This window comes from Phalacrocorax carbo, chromosome 2 (assembly GCF_963921805.1).
Source record: "Phalacrocorax carbo chromosome 2, bPhaCar2.1, whole genome shotgun sequence".
NCBI lineage: Eukaryota > Metazoa > Chordata > Aves > Suliformes > Phalacrocoracidae > Phalacrocorax > Phalacrocorax carbo.
The window spans coordinates 164,060,855-164,081,318 of record NC_087514.1 but is presented as its reverse complement, the minus strand read 5'-3'; the positions used below and the strand labels follow the sequence as shown (position 1 = coordinate 164,081,318).

At 40.7% G+C, this 20,464-nt stretch overlaps 1 protein-coding gene across 1 annotated transcript in view; it reads right to left on the bottom strand.

Moving 5' to 3' along the window:
• Positions 1-2,170: 2,170 nt before the first annotated feature.
• The window catches only part of ADCYAP1R1 (ADCYAP receptor type I), a 146,409-nt gene continuing 128,115 nt past the window's right edge, over positions 2,171-20,464 (bottom strand). Inside the window, 5 exon segments of the mRNA XM_064445140.1 lie at positions 2,171-2,302; positions 2,305-2,464; positions 8,552-8,593; positions 8,790-8,919; positions 14,941-15,024. Coding sequence (XP_064301210.1) covers positions 2,277-2,302; positions 2,305-2,464; positions 8,552-8,593; positions 8,790-8,919; positions 14,941-15,024 — 442 coding nt within the window. The 3' untranslated portion in view covers positions 2,171-2,276.

The following is a 20,464-nucleotide window of genomic DNA, read 5'->3' as shown; positions in this document are numbered from 1 at the left end:
TTAATTTTCTTCATTGTAGCTAGTATGGGTCTGTGTCTCCGATTTGTGCTGAAAACAGTGATGATAACACAGGGATGTTTTTGTTACTGCTGAGCAGGGCTTACACAGAGTCAAGGCCTTTTCTGCCTGGGGCAGACAGAGTTGGGAGGGGACACGGCTGGGACAGCTGACCCCAACTCACCCAAGGGATATCCTACCCCATATGACGTCATACTCAGCATATAAAGAGGGGGGAAGAAGGAAGGGGAAGATGTTCGGAGTGATGGTGTTTGTCTTCCCAAGTCACCATTACATGTGATGGAGCCCTGCTGTCCTGGAGATGGCTGAGCACCTGCCTGCCCAGGGGAAGCAGTGAGTGATTCCTTGTTTTGCCTTGCTTGTGTGCGCGGCTTTTGCTTTACCGAGTAAACTGTCTTTATCTCAACCCATGAGTTTTCTCCCTTTTAGTCTTCTGCTTCTCTCCCCCACCCCACTGCAGGGGAGTGAGTGAGAGGCTATGTGGGACTTAGTTGCCGTTAAACCACAACATTTCCATACCATCTTATTGTTGAGTTTAGTTGCTCACCAAATGCAGATGACTTCTACCTTCCAAGATGATCATGCCAGATCCCTCTTGTTCCTCACAAGGTCAACACACAGAAGTAAACCAGGTTGCAAAGGCACCACACTCTGTGCGACAGCACTACCCAAAAACATGCCACGTTTGGATATGGATGCAGAGGGTTCAAGGTTATCTGGAGGGAAAGGCCATCCTGGAACTGACTTTTGGTCTTAAGGTAGGAGGGAGGGGACAGTTATTTTTATCCATAGAATCCAATCAACCAGTCAATCAGTCAATGCCAAAAATGTGGATATATCTCAACTGCATGGCCCTTTTAGAAAATTCACAGCTTAGCTAGAAGATAAAGCTTTCTCAGAAAGTGTCCCTGGGTACAGAAAAGCACAGCTGATCCCATCTCTCTTGCCTGGAGTCCCCTCACTGACTGATGGTAGCTATGCAGCTTCACATCGCACAGCAGTTCCTTTAAGTCCACTGGGAACATCTGACTAAATCCAGCCATGAACTTCATTTTCTGGAGTTCTTCCTCAATCAGCTGGTTTTGATTAACCCAAGCATATTAGCTCCACCCTAAGACTCAAAGAGAAACACTGCAAAAATTCACATGCTGAAAGACAGGGACAGGCTAAGGTAAATTTGAGTAGGAAAAAAAAAAGGCAAATCCAAACCAAAACGGAAACTGATTTGAAAAATAACAATGGTCATGTCCATTCACAGATTAGTATCAGTTTGGCAACCAAGGATCACAGCTGCACAGCAATCACTTGTTACTCCTGACTGACAACGGATTACTTGCAGATGCTCTGAAATGTAAATCATTGGGTGGGTGGGTTTGGCCTGTTGTTTATCTTTTAAACATTTTTATATTAATGGCCTTGAGTACAGTTGGGTATTTACAGTGATTGTTAAAAAGATATATATATACACAAATTTCCTCTGCTTTTTCAGCTCTAGAAACATCAAGGAAATGTTGGTAAGAGGAGAGGAGAGGAGAGGAGAGGAGAGGAGAGGAGAGGAGAGGAGAGAGAGGAGAGGAGAGGAGAGGAGAGGAGAGGAGAGGAGAGGAGAGGAGAGGAGAGGAGAGGAGAGGAGAGGAGAGGAGAGGAGAGGAGAGGAGAGGAGAGGAGAGGAGAGGAGAGGAAAAGAAGGAGAGGAGAGAGAGAGGAAAGGAGAGGAAGGAGAGGAAAGGAAAGGAAAGGAAAGGAAAGGAAAGGAAAGGAAAGGAAAGGAAAGGAAAGGAAAGGAAAGGAAAGGAAAGGAAAGGAAAGGAAAGGAAAGGAAAGGAAGGAAAGGAAAGGAAAGGAAAGGAAAGGAAAGGAAAGGGAAAGGAAAGGAAAGGAAAGGAAAGGAAAGAAAGCGAAAGGAAAGGAAAGGAAAGGAAAGGAAAGGAAAGGAAAGGAAAGGAAAGGAAAGGAAAGGAAAGGAAAGGAAAGGAAAGGAAAGGAAAGGAAAGGAAAGGAAAGGAAAGGAAAGGAAAGGAAAGGAAAGGAAAGGGAAAGGAAGGAAAGGAAAGGAAAGGAAAAGGAAAGGAAAGGAAAGGAAAGGAAAGGAAAGGAAAGGAAAGAGGAAAGGAAAAGGAAAGGAAAGGAAAGGAAAGGAAAGAAGAATGAAAGGAAAGGGAACAAAGAGACCTACACCAACCACCAAACTGATATTTTTTTCTTTTAAAGGGATGATTTTTGGTTTGCTTGTTGATTGATTTGTTTTCCTTAGCTGCTCATGTCGCTAGGTTCTCCGCATTATGCTGGACATCCGAATCTGAGAGCTGCTCTTGCTCAGAATGGAGAGTTGTGTCCCCCCGTTCACTCCGCTGCTCGCTAGAGAAGGATGACGATGTTTGAAATCCACAGCAAAATACCGGTTGACTTTCCAGCTCCTCCATTTTCTCTTTATTTCTGATTGCACCTTTAGGGAGAAACTTCAAAAGGTCATTTTTTATGTACTTAGCCGCTCGAGGACATGCTGACAAATTATCAAGTTTAGAAAAAATACCCCACTATCTGACAGAACAATTTTTAAGGCTATTGTTAAACTCCTTACTTCAGCAAAATCTGAAGAAACTTCTCCGTGTCTGAAAGAGGTCCAGGCACCCAGTGGGAATAACAGCCTGGGTTCTGTGTCTCTGATTTCAGATAATTTAGGATCAGCCAGAAGTGCATAGAAGACCTGTTCTGCACTAACTCCACCATGGTTCTTTAGCTAGTTTCTTGGAAAAAACTTCTGTTTTCATCAATGGCCAGTACCAGATGCGTAACAAGGAGTCAAGGAAACCAGCAACCAAAAGTAATGAAATGACCTGTCCACAAAGACAGTTTGTCTCTCACCTGCCATTAATGGATACGTGTTTATTGAACACTTTGCCTCCTGCTTTCAGATCACTTCTAAGCAGATGACAGCTCTTGGGTTCAAATACACCTATGACAGCCTCCTTTCCCTGGAGCTTTTTTCATGGGCACCCACAGTAAATCACCAGAAGTAAAGCAATCCATGGTCAGAAATCCAATTAGAAAGCAAGTAAATAATTCTACAGCTTTTCTGCTTTGCATTCATCACCAATTTCCTGGCAATCTTGCTATGTGTGCATGCGTGTAGATATATACATAAGATAGTAAGCATTTAATATAAGATCATACTAGCTCAGACAGACATTTATTCAGTCTATTACCCATTCCTGACAGTAACCTGCAGCATATTTCTGAATGAAATAACATAAAAGCCAGGAAATATGTAGAGGTATTTTCTCAGCATATTTTTCCAGTCTCTAGTAAGCTGCTGTGTCAAAGGTGTTCTTGTTTTAATAGTCATTGCTAGATATCCCTAGACTAGTACAATTGTCATAAAGGCTCAGCATGTGCCAAAATGTTAAGCAAGTTCTTCAGCTACATGAACACTAACAACAGGGGGGAGAAGTCCAGCTGGAAAACTTAAATTTTCCTTCTAGTACCTCTAAATTCCTGATTTTGTTGGAGTATAAATAGTTATAGATCAGATAGAATATGGAGGTATATTACCTCTGTAAAAACAAAATAATGTTTGCATCTGTAACAGTGTAATATACCAAAGGTGAACCCTTTCTTATCCTAAGTAATTTAGTGGAAGCACAAGTCATCGTCTAATGTCTTAAGAGGTAAAATGGTTTTTAATGAACCTGGCTGTGTTAGTTTGGCTAAGAACAGTCGCCCTTCCCCCCGCTCGAAGGGGTCACAGGAAACCTGACACACTGTGCATGTCACCTTGGAAGGTGCGTATCTCCATATTAGTTTTAGACAAGACCTTCTGGCTATTCTTTTAGCACTTGTGGAAGATAACAGGTGAAACAACAGTTGTAGGTGGGAGATGGGGGCATCCAGTAACGCCAGCTGGCGAAGTATGAATGCAGCCACTGATTCCAGTAAGGCATGGTCCAGAATTCGCATTCTGAGCTACATGAGACTGAGCCACAAACAACTCTTTAACATTTACCTACGACTCCTTTAACTGTTACCTTGACTAAGCCCATAAGCAAAGATGACCTATAAGATTGTTTAATGAACTTGAAGAGATTGTTATAGGGATCTGAGAAGGAATCACTTGGATCAAGGAGTTAGAGACCTTTTGTGACAGAGACCAGCTATTGCACGCTGTATGTGAACATGCATAGAACACTTACTGAACTAAAACTGATAGAAATAGATGGTCTCCGCTTCCTCGAAAATAAAATAAGGGTGATTTTAGAAGTCTTCTCCTGTTGGACTGCACAATAGATGTACGTCAGTGGAGGAGAGGATGGATGAACTGTATACATTCATCTTAAGGCAGCCTTGAGGAAGGAGGGTTTTTCCATTAATTCAGAAATCAATTAAGTATCGAGCCTGATAAACAAAGGCAGAGGAATTTCAACTTGCAGATTAGAATGGGTGAATCAGAAAATAAACAAATGTGGAAGCTGACACTAGCAGCAGCAGCTGCCGTGTGCTGAGAGGAGTGTGAGGCTTGCAAGGTAACCAGGGGATGTCTGAGGGGGCTTCTGGGCACCTGAGACCCTTGGGCTGTGCATGTGGAGAGACTGGCTGGCAGGGGTCGGGTCTCACGAGAGGAGTGGGCAACAGTTGGGCCAGCTGGTCCCACGGCCAGGTCAAACTGCGGGAAGCCACACGTAACCAGGCCCTGGGGACTGCCTGACCAGCAGTGCAAACAGGGCACAGCATCTCTTGGGAGCGATAGCAGCAGGCTGCACGACCGTTCACACAAGGAGGGCTGTGCACTCTGCCAGTTGTTGGGCTGCCGTGTGCCCTGCTCACTTGCAGGTTTAGGCTGCAGCCCCAATGGTCACCCAAGCCAGCTGGTGGCTGTGCAAGCCGACCAAACACCTGGAGGTCTCCAGGGAATTAGAAAGACTTATTAGGCAGTGTTTTGAGGTTTTTGGAAGTGTGGTGGTAGAGACCAGGTAAGGGCTGCACTCTGCAGCAGACAGAAACCAGCTGCCTAGCCAGGCTAGCCTGGGAAGAGTGGAAACAGCCACCCAGACAGAGCTTCCTCGCAGGGAAGCTGTTGTCCAGGTGGTGGGACGCAAAGACTGCAACTGCACCTCCTGGGTGGAGGACGGGGGAGCTCCACCGGCGCAAGGTGGGCTCTGGTGGAATCATTCAGGCAGTAGGAGGAAGTTAGCAGGGTATGCTGTGTTAGGGAGGGTGAACAAGAAACAGATAGCGTATTATTTGAGACATTGCAAGAAGAAATATTGGGGCCCTGTGGCACTGACCTCCAAGGACTACCAGAGAGCTTCAACAGAGAACAGACAGAACCCTGGGGAAGGAGACACCATGGTATCTGGTGACCCTGTGGGAACAGGTTATCACTTCAGTCCCCTTCTTCTTATGTACCACCCAGCAACAGATATTGAGCCTTGTCAGTGGACAAAAGCAATGACCAGTATTCACAGAGAGAAACTGAACAAGCAGCACATACTAAAAGCTGCAAAAGGAAGGGGCGAGGGCTAGTGGTGGGGGACTCTCTGCTGAGAGGCACTGAGGCACCTGTCTGTGGGCTTCATATACAGTCAAGTGAAGTGTGCTGCCTGTGAGGAGCCAAGATCCAGGATGCCACAGAGAGATTGCTGTAACTAGTTAAAGGCACAGTCTACTATCCCCTTCTTCTTTCCACGTGGGCACCGATGTTATGGTAAAGCAAAGCCTGAGCAAAATCAAGAAGGACTTGAGACCCCTGGAGACACAAGTGAAAGGGACAGATGCCCAAGTGATCTTCTCCTCTATCTTGCCAGTCAGAGCCAGGGGTACAGGCAGAAGTTGATGCCTCATGCAGATACATACCTGGCTTTGTGGCTGGTGTCATTGCTGGGGTTTTGTTTCCTACAGTCATAGGACATTCTTCTATGAATGCAGCCCATTGGGGACAGATGGGATACACCTACCTAGAAGAGGCAGGATAATCTTCACCAGCAGACTGGCTGGCTTAGTGAATCGTACTTTAAACTAAAGAACTGTCCAAAGCTGTGACATCTGCATATTCATAAGCAGCAGGTTGGATGAGTTCACCTACCAGAGTAGTGAAGAATGCTCCCCCAACCCTCTCCAAAGGCAAGAACCCTAAGTCCAGTCACTTTAAGTTTGTATCCACTAACGAGAGTAGTTAAGGCAGCAAATAGCAGAAACTGGAGCGCCATGCCTGGTCAGAGAGTTATGATATTATAGAAAACACAGAAACTTGGTGGGAAAACTCACATAACTGGAAGACCACAATGGATGGCTACAAACATTTTTGGGAAGATAGGAAGGGAAGAAGAGGAGATGGAGTTTCACTTTATGTTAGTCAGAAATTTGAGTGCATGGAGGTGAGTTATGGAGACCACAAAAGTTCTATCGAATGCCTTTGGATCAAGATTAGAAAGATTGTCCACCAAATGGTATCTTTTGTTACGTATCTGTTACCAACCTTCCAATCAGGATGACAAAGCTGATGAAATCTTACTTCAGGTGTTTAACGAAGTCTCACCCCAAGAGAACCTGGTACTCATGGGTGACTTAAATTACCCAGACGTTTGTTGGGAAAGCAACACAGTGGTACTCAAGTCCTCCATCAAGTTCCTGGAGTACGTTGAGGATTGCTTCCTGTTACAGATGCTGGACATGCCAAGAAGGAACAGAGCATTGCTAGATTTATTGCTCACAAACCAAGAAGACTTACTTGACAACATAACTACAGATGGTAGCCTTGGATACAGTGATCATAACATTGTGCAGTTTAAGGTACTGCTGAGCACACTGAAGACCAGTAGTAGGACAAAGACCCTGGACTTTAGAAGGGCCAATTTCAACATGCTCAGGGCCCAGCTGCGAGGGATTCCATGGGAAGAATCCATGGAGAGCAAAGAAGCTTGTGAGTGCTGGGAAGAAGGCTCAGGAAGAAGCTGGAAGCACAAGAACAGTCCACCCCCTACAAAGGGAAAGGAAGAAGGCAGAATAAGATACCAGCTGTCTTAAGAATGATCTTTTGCTTAAAAGCAAAAAAGGAAGCATACCAGCTATGGAAAAGCATCCAAATACACATCAAGGACTATAAAGACCTTGCTAGGGCATGCAGTGATGCAGTCAGGAAGGCTATAGCTCAGCTAGAATTGAAAATAGCCAAAAAAGTCGAGAAGAACACAAAGGGTTCTTCAGGTATGTGAGCAGTAAGCAGAAGCACAGGGAAGACATAGGTTAATTGCTAAGCAGCACAGGTAAACTAGTCACTAAAAATGCTGACAGGTCAGAGGTTCTCAATACCCTCTTTGCCTGTGCCTTTACTGGTGCAGCTGGACCCCAGGTCAAAGGATCAAGTAGCTACGACAACACAGGTGCCAACTTACCAGTAATGGATAAAGGGGTCTGGTCTATGGCCTCTTGCAGGGGATCAACCCACATAAATCTATGGGACCGGATGGAATCCACCCTAAGGTGTTAAGAGAAGTGGCTGACATTGTTTCAAGGCCACTGTCTATAACATTTGAAAAGTCATGGAGATCAGGGGATATCCCTGCTGATTGGAAAAGGGGAAACGGCACACCCACCTACAAGAAGGGCCCAAATGAGGCTCTATTCTATTCTATTCTATTCTATTCTATTCTATTCTATTCTATTCTATTCTATTCTATTCTATTCTGGACCCAGGAAACTACAGGCCCATTAGTATTACTTCAGTCACTGGGAAAATAATGGAATGAGACCTAGAAACCATCACAAACCGAATGGAGCAGGTGACTGGGAAAAGCCAGCAAGTATTTATCAAAGGCAAATCATGTCGGACTAACCTGATCATCTTCTACAACAAAATAATGTTTCCTGTTGACATGGGGAGAGCAGTGGATGTTTACCAGGACTGCAGCAAAGCATTTGACACTGTTTCCCATGGGCTTTTCCTAGGCAAACTGGCAAGATATAGATTGGGTAGGAAATTGGCTAACAGGCTGCAGTCAGAGGGTGGTGAACAATATTTTTTACTCTCGCTGGCAGCCTGTCACTAGTGGGGTTGTCCAGGGATTTCTACTGGATTCCACACCGTTCAACACTTCCATAAATGATCTGAATGATGGGATTGAAAGCACCCTCACCAAGCTGGCTGATGACACCGGTCTGGGTGGTGAGATGGACATGTCAGAAGGGAGAACCACCTTACAGGAAGGCTGGAAGAGTGGGCTAGCAAGAACTGTACGAGGTTTAACAAAGAAAAGTGCAAAGTTCTGCACCTGGGATGACACAACCAAAGAGTTGTACAGTCCCTACCTCTGTTAAAGAGCGTTAAACTGAGCCATCATCTCTGGCAAGGCCAATGTTTTGCTTTAATAAAGACATCACACATCCTCTTTCTTTTGCTGTGACAATGTGACAGTCAGCCTGAGGTATTAGGCAATATGGTAGATGATGAGTTACAGTGAAGGATTAGAATAGCAGTTATTCCCACAAGGAAATGAGATGGGGATGGTGGGTGGGGGAGGTTAAATATTAAAAGTCTTACCTCCCCATTCAAGAAACAATAGAGAACAGCAACAACAAAACCCTAGGTAAATGGGAGAAAAAAAATTGTAATTCAAATACTTCAGTAAATGATAGAAAATAGCTGGAGTTAAACGAACAAAACCAAAATACCAGTATAAAAACATAAATAAACACACAGTCTGAGGACTGTGCATGCAAAATAGTTATAATGCATAGAGATTTCTTTTTAACAAAAGCAGTATTCACTGTGTAATCACCTGGAAAGATCCCAGTCCCAGTTCAAACACTAGTCTCTCCCGCTTACTGACATTTTCAGGAGAAAAAGCAAACACCGTGTAGTGAATTCCAAACAAGGGGATAAGCAGTAGCGTAGAGCGAGCCAGTCTCCTGTTATAATAGAGTGAAAGAACTTTAATGCAGCCTTGTAATAAACAACTTGTACTTTAATTAAAGAAGAAAACACAGAAAATATTTTGTTGCCTCCCTTTTGGGAAATACATACACTGTGTAATTATACAAACAAATATACAACATTCCCATTTGTTCCCAAACAGTGATTTCACACGCACTGTAGTTTGCTCCCACTTCTTCACACTGCTACAATAATAGCATATTAGTAATGCTTAATACTCTGCACTGTGATTTTAATTTGCATTACTATAAGCAGGGATTTTTTTCTGCCGTGCTAAACATGAGGAGGGTAATCTTGCTAAGGGATTCAGACTGCTACCATAACACAATAATGAACCTCTCATCAATTGCTTGATCCCAGCGGAGTGTTTGAAATTAATTTGTGTGTGTGTGTGAATTTATTTCTGTATAGCAAAAAATTCCAAAACAGCAATATAAATGAAGCTAAAAAAACCCCCTCTATGTTCTTATACTCATGACTGTTCCTCAAGGTCTTGATTTTGGTGTCATTTATACTGTTGGAAACCTAAGTGTAATTCCATGGTGTTACTAATTTCCGTTGCATCAGAATAAAGTGGTTTTAGAGAGAAATCAAGCTCAGTAGGTATAAACAAAAGGGCTGGAAATGAATGTGTGTACCTGTAAGCACTCAACTTAGTATGGATTAAATTCCCCAAAAGCAGGGTCAGGCCAAGACTTATGCATCAGTGTTGGTCAGTGTCATTTCCTGATTGAGCAGCAAAAAAGACCCAAGAGAAAGCAAATGCTGATCTGAAAATAAGGCAAGTACTTTATTATAAAGGCATATTTATTATATTTGTGCCCCCTGCTCTGGGTGTGCCTGCTCAAGCAGGGGGTTGGGCAAGATGATCTCCAGAGATCCCTTCCGACCCCCGCCATTCTGGGATTCTGAGATAAACAAAATGGCCTAAAGTAACATCCAGGAAATTTATGAAGGGGAAAAAATATGCTTCATTTCCTTCAAGAAAGTTAAGGAGGTAGATGGAGGACAAAAGTAGCTAAAAAGCCATAAAGAGTTTCGGAAGAGCTGCATAATTTTTCAAATTCAAACATCGACTCTGCTTATATCTATATGGCCTATTGCAGTCACGTTTGAATTCGTTAATACATGCTCAACAATATCCAAAAAATGGTGTGTTTGTCTTACTGAAAGTGATGACTTAATTAATACACCTCCAAGAACTCTGTGAACATATCCTGTTATATCCAACACTTAACTGGAAAGGGGACACCTGGTGTCCCTCAGTCATACTTTGTGCACTAATGGTAATAAACGCGTCACAAGCCTTGCTTTGAGATTGTGCTAAACACACATGATTCCTTAGTCTGATACACACCAAATCTCAAGTCTTGGTGAAAGACCCCACAAACCAGAGGATGCAGTTCTTGTGAACTATCAAGTTAGACATTGACCAAAAGCTTTTTACCAGGAGATGAACAACCTTGGAACAGGTTGATGAAGAGAATACAGAGTCTCCAACTTTGGTGATCTCCAGGAAAAGTAAGCGATAGAGGAATGACCCAGTCTAATGGACTAAAAGACCTTTCAAGGTCCCTTCTATTCTTTTTCTGTATGGACATATAATCAGATTAATGAAAAGGAACAGAAACATTGTGGAAAAGACTGTAGAATATTATTTCTATTTTAAAAAAAGGAACTAAAGAACATAAGTGTCTTAAACTAGGTATGGAATCAAAAAAAATCAAGTGAAGGTAGTAAACTGGATAAAAAAGTATCATCTCTCAAAATCTGTTACCCTTTATATTCAGAATTAATGATAGCAACAACAAAAGGATAAATGTTATTTTGATTTAAATCAGACTATAATTGTCTATTAGGATGTTGTATCTCACCGCAGTCATAGGAGATGAATTTTGGGAAAGATTCAAAGGAAGAGTTTTTCTATTGTCAGTTTTCTGGCACTAATTATATCTCATTAATCATAAAATTAGTTTGTAGGATCTTGAAATATAATGTCATCATCAACTTATTTGAGATTCTGTCTTCAATGTTGTCATAAAAGTCAGGAAAAAATACATAAAACATAAGAAGTAACACATTCTGAAGTTTATAGATAATTAAGATCTATAAAGAGGAAAGAAGATTTTAATTATAAGAAAAACTTGAGAGATTACTAATGACTGTGTGGATGATGATGAATTGTGCTTTTTCAAACGTATTAGGAAGAAAGAATACTTAAAGCAGCGCCTGTCAGACATGTAAGTTTATGTACAGTTGTGAAATGAAGATGTTAAAGAACACAGAGAAATTCTCAGGAGTGAAACCGCCAGATATTCATGCTGTTTTCTTCCCACACTCTTTCAGACAAACAAGAAACTCAGGGGATGTATCCCAAAGTTTTGAGGACAATAATCACTCATCTGGGTTTAAACTGGCTGTTCCGAAGAGGTACGTACTCCTAAAGGTCTAGCAAAAACCTTGTTAACGTTCCAACAGGTAGAGAAATGTCTTAAGTTTACTTTATAAAAAAGCAAGTGTACTTCAATAGTTATTGAGGCTGACATTGTACTTTTCAGCTGTTATTTTCTTTAAAAACAGTTTAAACATAAGATTTTCTCCAATAGCATGGCTGTGAATGTGGCCTTTCCACGGTGTTAGTACAAAAAGACACAGGTAATGATGTCCTCTGTTTTTCTTCCCTCCTCTGTTGAATTAGGGGAAGACATCTTTATAGTAAAAGGAATAGAAGGTAGAAACGTCTAACTTTGACCAGTATCTGAAGGGACCTTGTCTTTATTTTTCCATTGCACATCCTCATGTATTAAGGAGACTGCTGAAATGTCTATGGATATCACATAGGACATAAATGGGCATGGACTGAAATGAAAATGAACATCACATTGTGTTGCTGCGTAGAATTTCCAGTGGTTTCTACTGAATGTCCCAGTGTGTTCCTATTCTGCATTTTAAAACATGTTTCTAGAAGACAAATTAATGTTGTGATCTGAACAAAAACAGTAACTGTACATCAGATGAAAAAAAAAAAGCCATAAGAAATATTTTGGGCAACTGTGCCACAGAGAACAAGGATCAATGGCTTCTAAATGGACTAAATAGGTTCTTCCAGTGTTGGCGAATGAGGTGTAACAAAGATATATCTCTAGATTCAGAACCTGTGGATACAACTGTAAGAACTGTTCATCTGGATACATGATAATGTCATTTGGAATTAATGAAGGAGGCTATCAGAAAACATGGGTCCTCTACCTCAGGGGACCTGAAGCTCCAGAAGAAATTGTGTAAGGAATTTTGTGGTTATTATTCTTTTGTTTCTGTCTCTGAGAGGAGAAAACTGTAGCTTAGAGCGTATCCTCCCATCGGTTCCAGGTATCTCTGCTGCACTGAAGGTGTGCCTTCTGCCATTTCTGCTGGGACTGTAGCTGTCTCTGTTGGCCTAATTGCAAAGTCATGTAGCTCAAAAAAGCTGTTGTAACTTATGTAAGATTTGTCAGATGACACTGTGTGCTATTAAGGTGAGGATAAACTACAGAATAACTTTTACTCTGGCGGAGTTTGTTGCCTTGGTCTTAGAGGTTCTAACCACCCAACTTTTTTGAGATGAAATATCACAGACTGCCAAAAGAAGCAAAAGGTCTTCAAACTATAGCCTCTGAAGAAAGACTGTGTAGCTGTTGTTTTGCTATTTGGGCCTGCCTCTTCAGAGTAAAATTGTGCAGTTTAAATGCCAAGTCTTAAGTGAAATTAAATTGGTCAAATGTAAACTTTTGCAGGGAAGACATCAAGGCCTGTGGGAGTCATGTAGAACAACATTCATCTCACCAAAGTTTGGACATACATAGTGTAGATATCTACAAAGAAATTATTAACTTATTGTCTCTAAAGCTAATGCAGAGAAAAATGCACTTTTAAGGCATAGTTCTTGCCTGCCATGGATGCCTCTTTAAGAAGAGGGGACTCCTGTTTTAAACCCCACAGGTATGTACTGAATACATCTATTGATGTATCTATTGACTAGCTTAAAGTTATGAGATATCTGCTATCGTGACATCTATTTTTAGTTAAAGTAACTTCACGCCTGCATTCCCTTTATTGTCACTGAAGAGTAACAGGCACTTACGCACAAGGACGAATCATCTGTCCCTGAGGAATGCTCTGAGGAATCACATCCTAAGTCTCTCCACTGACTACAAAGGGAATCTAGGTTGATTTTGTCATATAAATTGCTGCACTGTAGACTTGTAAAGTTTAGATTAGAGGACCCCCATCTCTTTGGCTGTAACTCAGTGATGGATATGTACAAAAAATAATCATGACAATATTTCAAATAGAAGGATAAAGAGAAAACCATGAAGATACAGGATGTCATTGGTGATGAAATGCATAATATAGCTTGTGTTTAATAAACCAAAGTATCTATTTTATTAAAAGGATGCTAAACATAGTTAACAGGTGACTTTCAGGAACGTCAGTAATCTCCCTGACAGATAGATGTCTTTTCCAAAAGCTTAATTAGGTCTATAGGATCACATTCAAAGACCTGAGGTAACACCTAAAACCAAAAACTGATTACAGCTTTTAATTTTCCCATGCATAAATCACATCTTCAGACCAAGGACTTGAAAAGCAATGGAAGGTTACTAAGTTGTTCATATTTTAACACAAAAAATAGAAGGTTTAATTATGTTTATTGGAAGTGTACAGAGTTTTTCCAGGCTCCTGTTTACGCTGAACTCTTCCTGCCATTGACTAGGCAGAGGATTTCACCTTAGAGAGTTGTCAGTCTGCCATCTTTCTGAAACACTGCACTTAATCTGAAATTGGTGTCTTTGCAAAGGCCCAACATGAAGTTTGTGCCGCATCAGGTTATAGATTAAGTAGTGAACTTCATATTTCAAACTATCTCCTCCTAAATGTAGGTCCTAGTTTTACCTAACTGTTCTTACACTTTAAGCTTCTCTCAGTGTAGAATATGAATCTGCTGAGTGTTCTCTATTTCTTCTATCTGCTTTTGCACAGTGTCAGTCTGTTGACTGAATCTTTTGAGCTTCTTCATTACTCTATTTCTTAAATAACTTGAGGAGATGTAAAATCACAGAGAAAACATTTTCATGTTTTAAATTGGCTTTTTCTAGCTAACAAACGTAACAAAATAAGCAGCTGTAAGTTGCAAAACAACCTTTTTTCTGAAATGGTGTCAAAGCTGACTGCTAAGTATTCTTCAGCAGAAGGCTGGAGCGTTGGATTTGTGTGGCAGGACATCTCTCAGAGTGTTGATTTGCACTGCTGTGACATTCAGGGGAAAGTTCATCAGGAAACATGTTGTATAATAAATTTGTGAAAGGTACACCTCACCTAAACGAATCCTGTGGGCTTCTTGTACAAGTAACGGAGAGTGGGGGGCACTATGAGGAAGCGATTAATTCACAGGTCTCTAGACTAAATGGCATTTATTCACTTTTCTAGATGCCTCACTCTCCACAAGAAAATCTTTGACAAAGACTTCTGACAGGACTCATCATATATTGATATTAGGGTAACCTTAGCCTTTCTTCACCCATGTGTATACTAACGCAACTTCGCTCAGTCCAATGGACATAAGTTGTTTTACACCAGCTGAGATTCTGATTCCTTCAATCCTGCCCTGCCCCTGCCATTCTAACAAACTTTCAGGTGAAACTTTTACTCTCAGTACGACCAGCTCTCACCTCTTTGCTGCGTAATGAAGAGAAACTATTAATAGTTTCTATACAGACACTACCCAAAGCCATAAATAGCATCAGTGATAATTACAAATTTTTTTAAAAAAATAAATGACCTTAAAATCCTTGATCGTGGTGCATCAGCAAAAGCACAGAACAACAAAAAATTCTACATGCAACAAGAACTAAATGAATGCTTGTTCTCTGTTTACTACCCCTCTGATAATATCCATTCATTTACTTGCAACATGCGTCATACAAACACAGTAATGTCACAGGATTGCGTACACTTACAGGGTAATGGTTGATAGTTCTGACATCTTGCAAGAGTGCTGGTTAGCCCTCTTAGGCTTACAGTAGCATTTCTGAACGCAGCTGCTAAATATGACAAGATTAGCATTTTTTTCAGCATACTGTGAACAGGCCAAGGTAGGTCACTTTCAACACATTTCATGAGACACGTCACAAAGATGGAAAGCGGACATGACAGAATGAAATTACAGCACAAACCAGCTGCTTGACTGAAGCAAAAATAAACAAACAACAACAACAAAAATTTAAAATGCACTGGCTGTCGCTGGCAATTGTGATGTGTTGATTCACAGAGAAACCAAGGATCAAACAACCTGGAGGCAGGCGGGCAGCGTTACGCTTCCGAAATACACACGACCTTTGCAGTCTGGTGTTGTACAGAGGGTAACAGAACAATATATTAAATGAAAGTTGACTCCACGCTTGTGGAGAACAATTAAATAGTAACACAAACTTGTAGGATGGGGATTAATCTAAGATGAGTTTGGATCAGGTGTTCCTCATTTTCATGTGTATGTACCCAAGGTAGTGTGGATCCCTTCCTTTTAGTGAAGAGTACTAGTAAGGAGACCAAAGCACTTCTTTTGCCCAGCTTCCTTGATGCATGTGGAGGGGAGTTCAGTATGGAAAATGCATGTCTGACTCATAATTCAGAGGTATCTCTTATTTTTTGTCACACACGCTAAGACAGGTGTGGCTATAAAAGCAGCAGGCACATATACTATGGACCAGGACCATGATCTCTTACAGGTTGTATAGAAAGAGCTGCTATGGAGAATGGGATGTTTACATTTACAACTAGCTAGAGAGAGGCTAGTTCAAATCAGCTGTCAAGAGGGTAATCTGAACTAACATGGAAAGCCATTTTGAGGGATGTGAGGGACAGAGATTTTGTATCTGTTATGTTAAGCTGAAAAACATGAGAATGGAAAATAGTAATTTCTTGTTGATTTTCGAGGGGAGATTTGTTTTGTTTTGTTTTGTTTTGTTTTGAACACAGGGTTGTTTTGGTGCAATTCACCTCAGGGAAGGCTGGATATTTACAGTATAGAAGTCTAAGTAAACTGGGCATCCTCAGTTCCTTGAGAACCGACAGAGAGAATAAGTAGCCAAGAAAGAAATACACACTTATTGGTCAGGGTATATCTGACCTATTATAGATGCCCACTTTAGCGTGGGATGAACAGCACACCAAACACCACTGACTATCCTGACTAAATCTCCATTGACTATAAAGGATAGTATGATGATTTCTTTTAAAGTAATTGCCTACAAGGCAAATATCTACCTTCATTCAAACAAATCAAACTCTGTTTCTGTTGCTCTGCTAATATGAGCAGCCTATGATTTATGTTCACCTAGCCATAGAAGGAGGATGCAGTTTATAAAATGAACAGTAAAACAGAATAAACTGAAAAGAGGTTAAATTTCTCCCTACTGTTAGCTCCTTTAAGCCAATCCCATTTACTGGAGTTTTGTTTTGTTTTGGTTCCTTCTGGATAATCAAAACCTGACAGCTGCTTTGTTATTAAAGCTTGTAGCATAAGAGCTTGAAAGAATACAGTATTGTGGCATGCACACATCCAGGAAATAGAAATAGTAATCATGTTTCAACTTGCAGAATGAATCTCATTTCTTGGATGATGCTAAGGAATTAAATATAAAAATGACTGGGTTTTTTAAAGCATCAATTTTGTGATAAAATTTTGCACGGCCTCTGCTCTTCACAGGGCTCAGTCGTGCAATAATTGTCAGCTAGGACTGATCAAAAACAAGGAGGCAAGTTTTAGAGATAGTTCCTTTTTACTATTGCTGAGACTTGAGACACATTTTATCAAGCCAGTTTTTACCACAAGAGGGCTGCTCAGCATATGTTGAAAAACAGTACTTATGAAGGCATTTTAAGGTACATAAACTGAAAATGAAACATCTAAAAATCAATAATCACTTTGAAAGCTCTTAGTCATGGGGTGTTGCAAGGGATTGTGTTCTTCAACGACATGCTTAATGTCACCAAGGTAATCTGGAAAAAATATCCCCACCCATGTTTCCTTTCCTGCTTATGCCCTGTTTTATTTGGCAGGGATTGATTTTTGTTATAGGTTTTTCTAGTAAATAGAACTAAGATGACAGCACTTGATATTTGCCAGAATTATCAAAAAAGGTGGACTTGATTTTGAAAATAGTAACTAAGAATTAACTACTGCTCCCCACCCAAAGAGGGGATGTTTACTCATGGGCTTATGATGGAAAACTTTGCTAACAGTTCTTAGGAAAACATTCATGTTTTAGTGCTGTTAGCATTTTTTCTGCAATCCTGTCTAATTTAGGTAGGATCATCTCTCTGATGTTAGATATTGTAAAGTGACACAAAATCTTCAGAATACAGAATTGATAGTTTTCTTCCCTTTTTTCCCTCCACTTTTTTTTTTTAAACTCTATTTATTTATTATCAAAATAGAAGCATTAGTGGAAGGAAAGGGAGAAAGAGAGAAGAGACATAGGAGGCAGGAACCAGAAAGAAATGGGAAGGAAGAAAAAATAGCTAAATAAGAGAAAATTAATATAAATGATATTATGAATATCAAAACTTTATATTAATTAAGGCAGGACCCTCAGATCTCTTAGGCACACACAGAATTTAATTGGTCACCTCTAGCTATATGTAACAGTCACCATTGGAATAATCTCCCCAGGGAAGGGGTTGACTCGGCCACGTTGGACACTTTCAAGAGTCGTCTGGGCGGGGTGCTGGGCCATCTTGTTTAGATTGTGCTCTCCTAGAGAGGTTGGACTAGATGATCCCTGAGGTCCCTTCCAGCCTGGGATTCTGTGATTCTGTGTAACTAAGACAAATTTAAACTGAACTATCACCTTTAGCTTAGTCAACCATGGAAAGAATCAGGCACTTCCAGAGGCTGAGCTGACCCGTGTAACAGAGGTGTCTAAGACATACGGGATGCATTCTTACAGAGGTGCCCTGGTCTCTCAGTTTGACCACAGACGATGACTAGACTGCTTAGTTTGAATACGAGACTTTAGACAGCTAAAGGCAAACAAGCTGAGTCTCACCGCATGTGTCCTGTGCATGGACTGCAGCTGCATCTGGGAGGAAGAGGGAGGGTGCTAGGGTGGAAGGGGAAAGAAAAAGTTAAACATTCCCAGGATTAAATGAGTGATGTATGATGTGGCTGAAGACCATCTTGTCAGGCTGAACACCTTGATGTCTGGAAAGTTAATATAAATGAGAGTTTACACAAATCTGAGGAAAAGGTAGTTGCAATTCAGTTCTAAAGACCTTGTAGTTTTCTCAGAGGTTCTTAAGAGAAGTAAAATAAGCATGCTGATTCAGGGGAATGAAGCTGAGGCCATGTAGCTCCATAATGAAAAAGGTCAGGGTTCTGGGTTTAGGTCACTAACAGAACACAGGGAACGACAGAGTTTGCAGGTTGTCTCTAAATATGCTGAAGGGGAGTCATTTGGGAAACACAATAAAGTTAGAATTTGATTCATACAAGTTAAAAATGTGCCTTGTTAAGAACCTTGGTGCACCCTGCTCAATTAATTCTATATAACCTCACTACAAGTAGGATTGTCAACCATGTAGTAGTAGGAGAAGGAACGTAGAAACAAATCAATGAAATAAAGTGCTGAATACTTTATTAATAAATAAATAAAATAAAGTACTTTTTGTATAAAAGTTAACAAAAGTGAAAATAGAAAGATTGTATGGGGAGAGAGAAAAAAAATTGAAAAATTGAGCCTAACCATCTATTATTTATGCTACATGCCTACTTACCTACAGCTGATACTGTTATAGGTTGGGGAGTTTCTTTTCCTTGCTACATGATAGCTAAGAGTTTCCTGAAGCTACGCTTGTTTCCTGGTCAAAACCCCAACTATATTTATAAAAACCCAGGGCTTACAGATCAGATATAAACAGTTTGGAAAACGGAACTGGTTCTGTGAGCAGAAAACAGACTTAACAATTCCATCCTGCTGCAGTGACTATGGGCCCTGCTCCAATGTGCACAAACAGACCCATTCACCCCTCTCATCCAGACAGAAGAAGCATGGGTGCTTCTCAGCAAAGTCATTATTTAGTTCCATCTCATCTAATTTTCAAAGTTTATGACATAGGGATATGTCTTTATCTTGTTAACCCATGCTAGCTTGGCAGTCAGTGGTGAGAAACAGACCATAAAGTGAGATTTATCTGACCTATTTTAAATATCTTGTTTAGAATGAAAGAAGTTGTACCAAGGATTTTATTCTCTGGACTAGGTAGATCTCTGCTGACTATGGAAGGAGCCCAGCTTGATTATCTTATTAAATCAGGTGGATCTCATGTTGCCTTGCTTTTGTACAGCCATTGTTGTTCTCTTCATAAAAAAAGGCAACTCTGTTTCTCTACTCTTCAGCTGAAAACAAGTCCAAAGTCTTAGGCTAGTCACCTTTTGTCAAAGTCTTAGTTACATCTAGCTCTACTTTTTACTGCTGACACCACAGAACCAAAAACACTTTCCCCTGACCTCTCTAAAGGGTCTGAGGTTTTCCAGGATCATCTTCTGACACCTGGGGATAAAGTGAAAACAAGTTGGATATAAAAGAAAGTGTGAGGTCTCCTTTGCAGTCCTCATCCTAAACACATTAAAATCAGTTGACTTTAAACGGTGGTGGTAGTTTTCTTTCATCTGACTTTTTGGTTTCTACTTTTTAGGGCTCTTGCATTGGTTTAACATGTGAGAGGTCAGCTTTGTTTCTCTTTGCTGTTTTGAGCAGGTGTGTCTTGCACAGCTCAGTAGATTGGGGTTTTTTTCAGTGATTTGGAGGAACATGAAGATTTGCATTTTTTGTGTCCATGTACTTATAAAGTCAATGAACTTCAAGCTGAAAACTAGGACCTATGTAGGAAACCTCACAAGGGTTTTTTACAGATTACAAAGCTCCCACATTACAGAGATCATTCAATGTCATCTATACACTTTACATGAGTGCATTTTTAATTCCACCAAAGTTAGAGTTAATCTATGGTAACTAAAAGATACCATGGTAATAACAACAGTAATTTGACACAGAAACAGTATGTCTGTGAGGAAACCACTGTCACCTCTCTAGAGACTGATGCTGGATTACTGCTTGCTCACTATAGCTGAGGCTGAAAATGAATGTTTAACGAATATGAATCTGAACTGGAACTTTTTGTCCAATAGTTCTGACCTTTTGCAGAACTGAGGCTTGAAGATGTAACAGATGGTCAAAGAGAACCAAAAATCTTCTCTACACTGTTCTTTCTTGGCTTTGCCAACTTCTAAAGGGTGGACATACAAGGATGGAGAAAGCTTCAGAGATCAAATAAAGAGATAAAGTTTAATGTTTAGCTGTGCTCTAGAGAAGCAGTAGCTTCTGTAGCAGAGAACAGAACACTTCCATCAAAAACAGTCTTTAAATGAACTGTAGCTTCAAGTTTACATGGCTTGATCCTTCTTCCGTATTAACTGTAGAG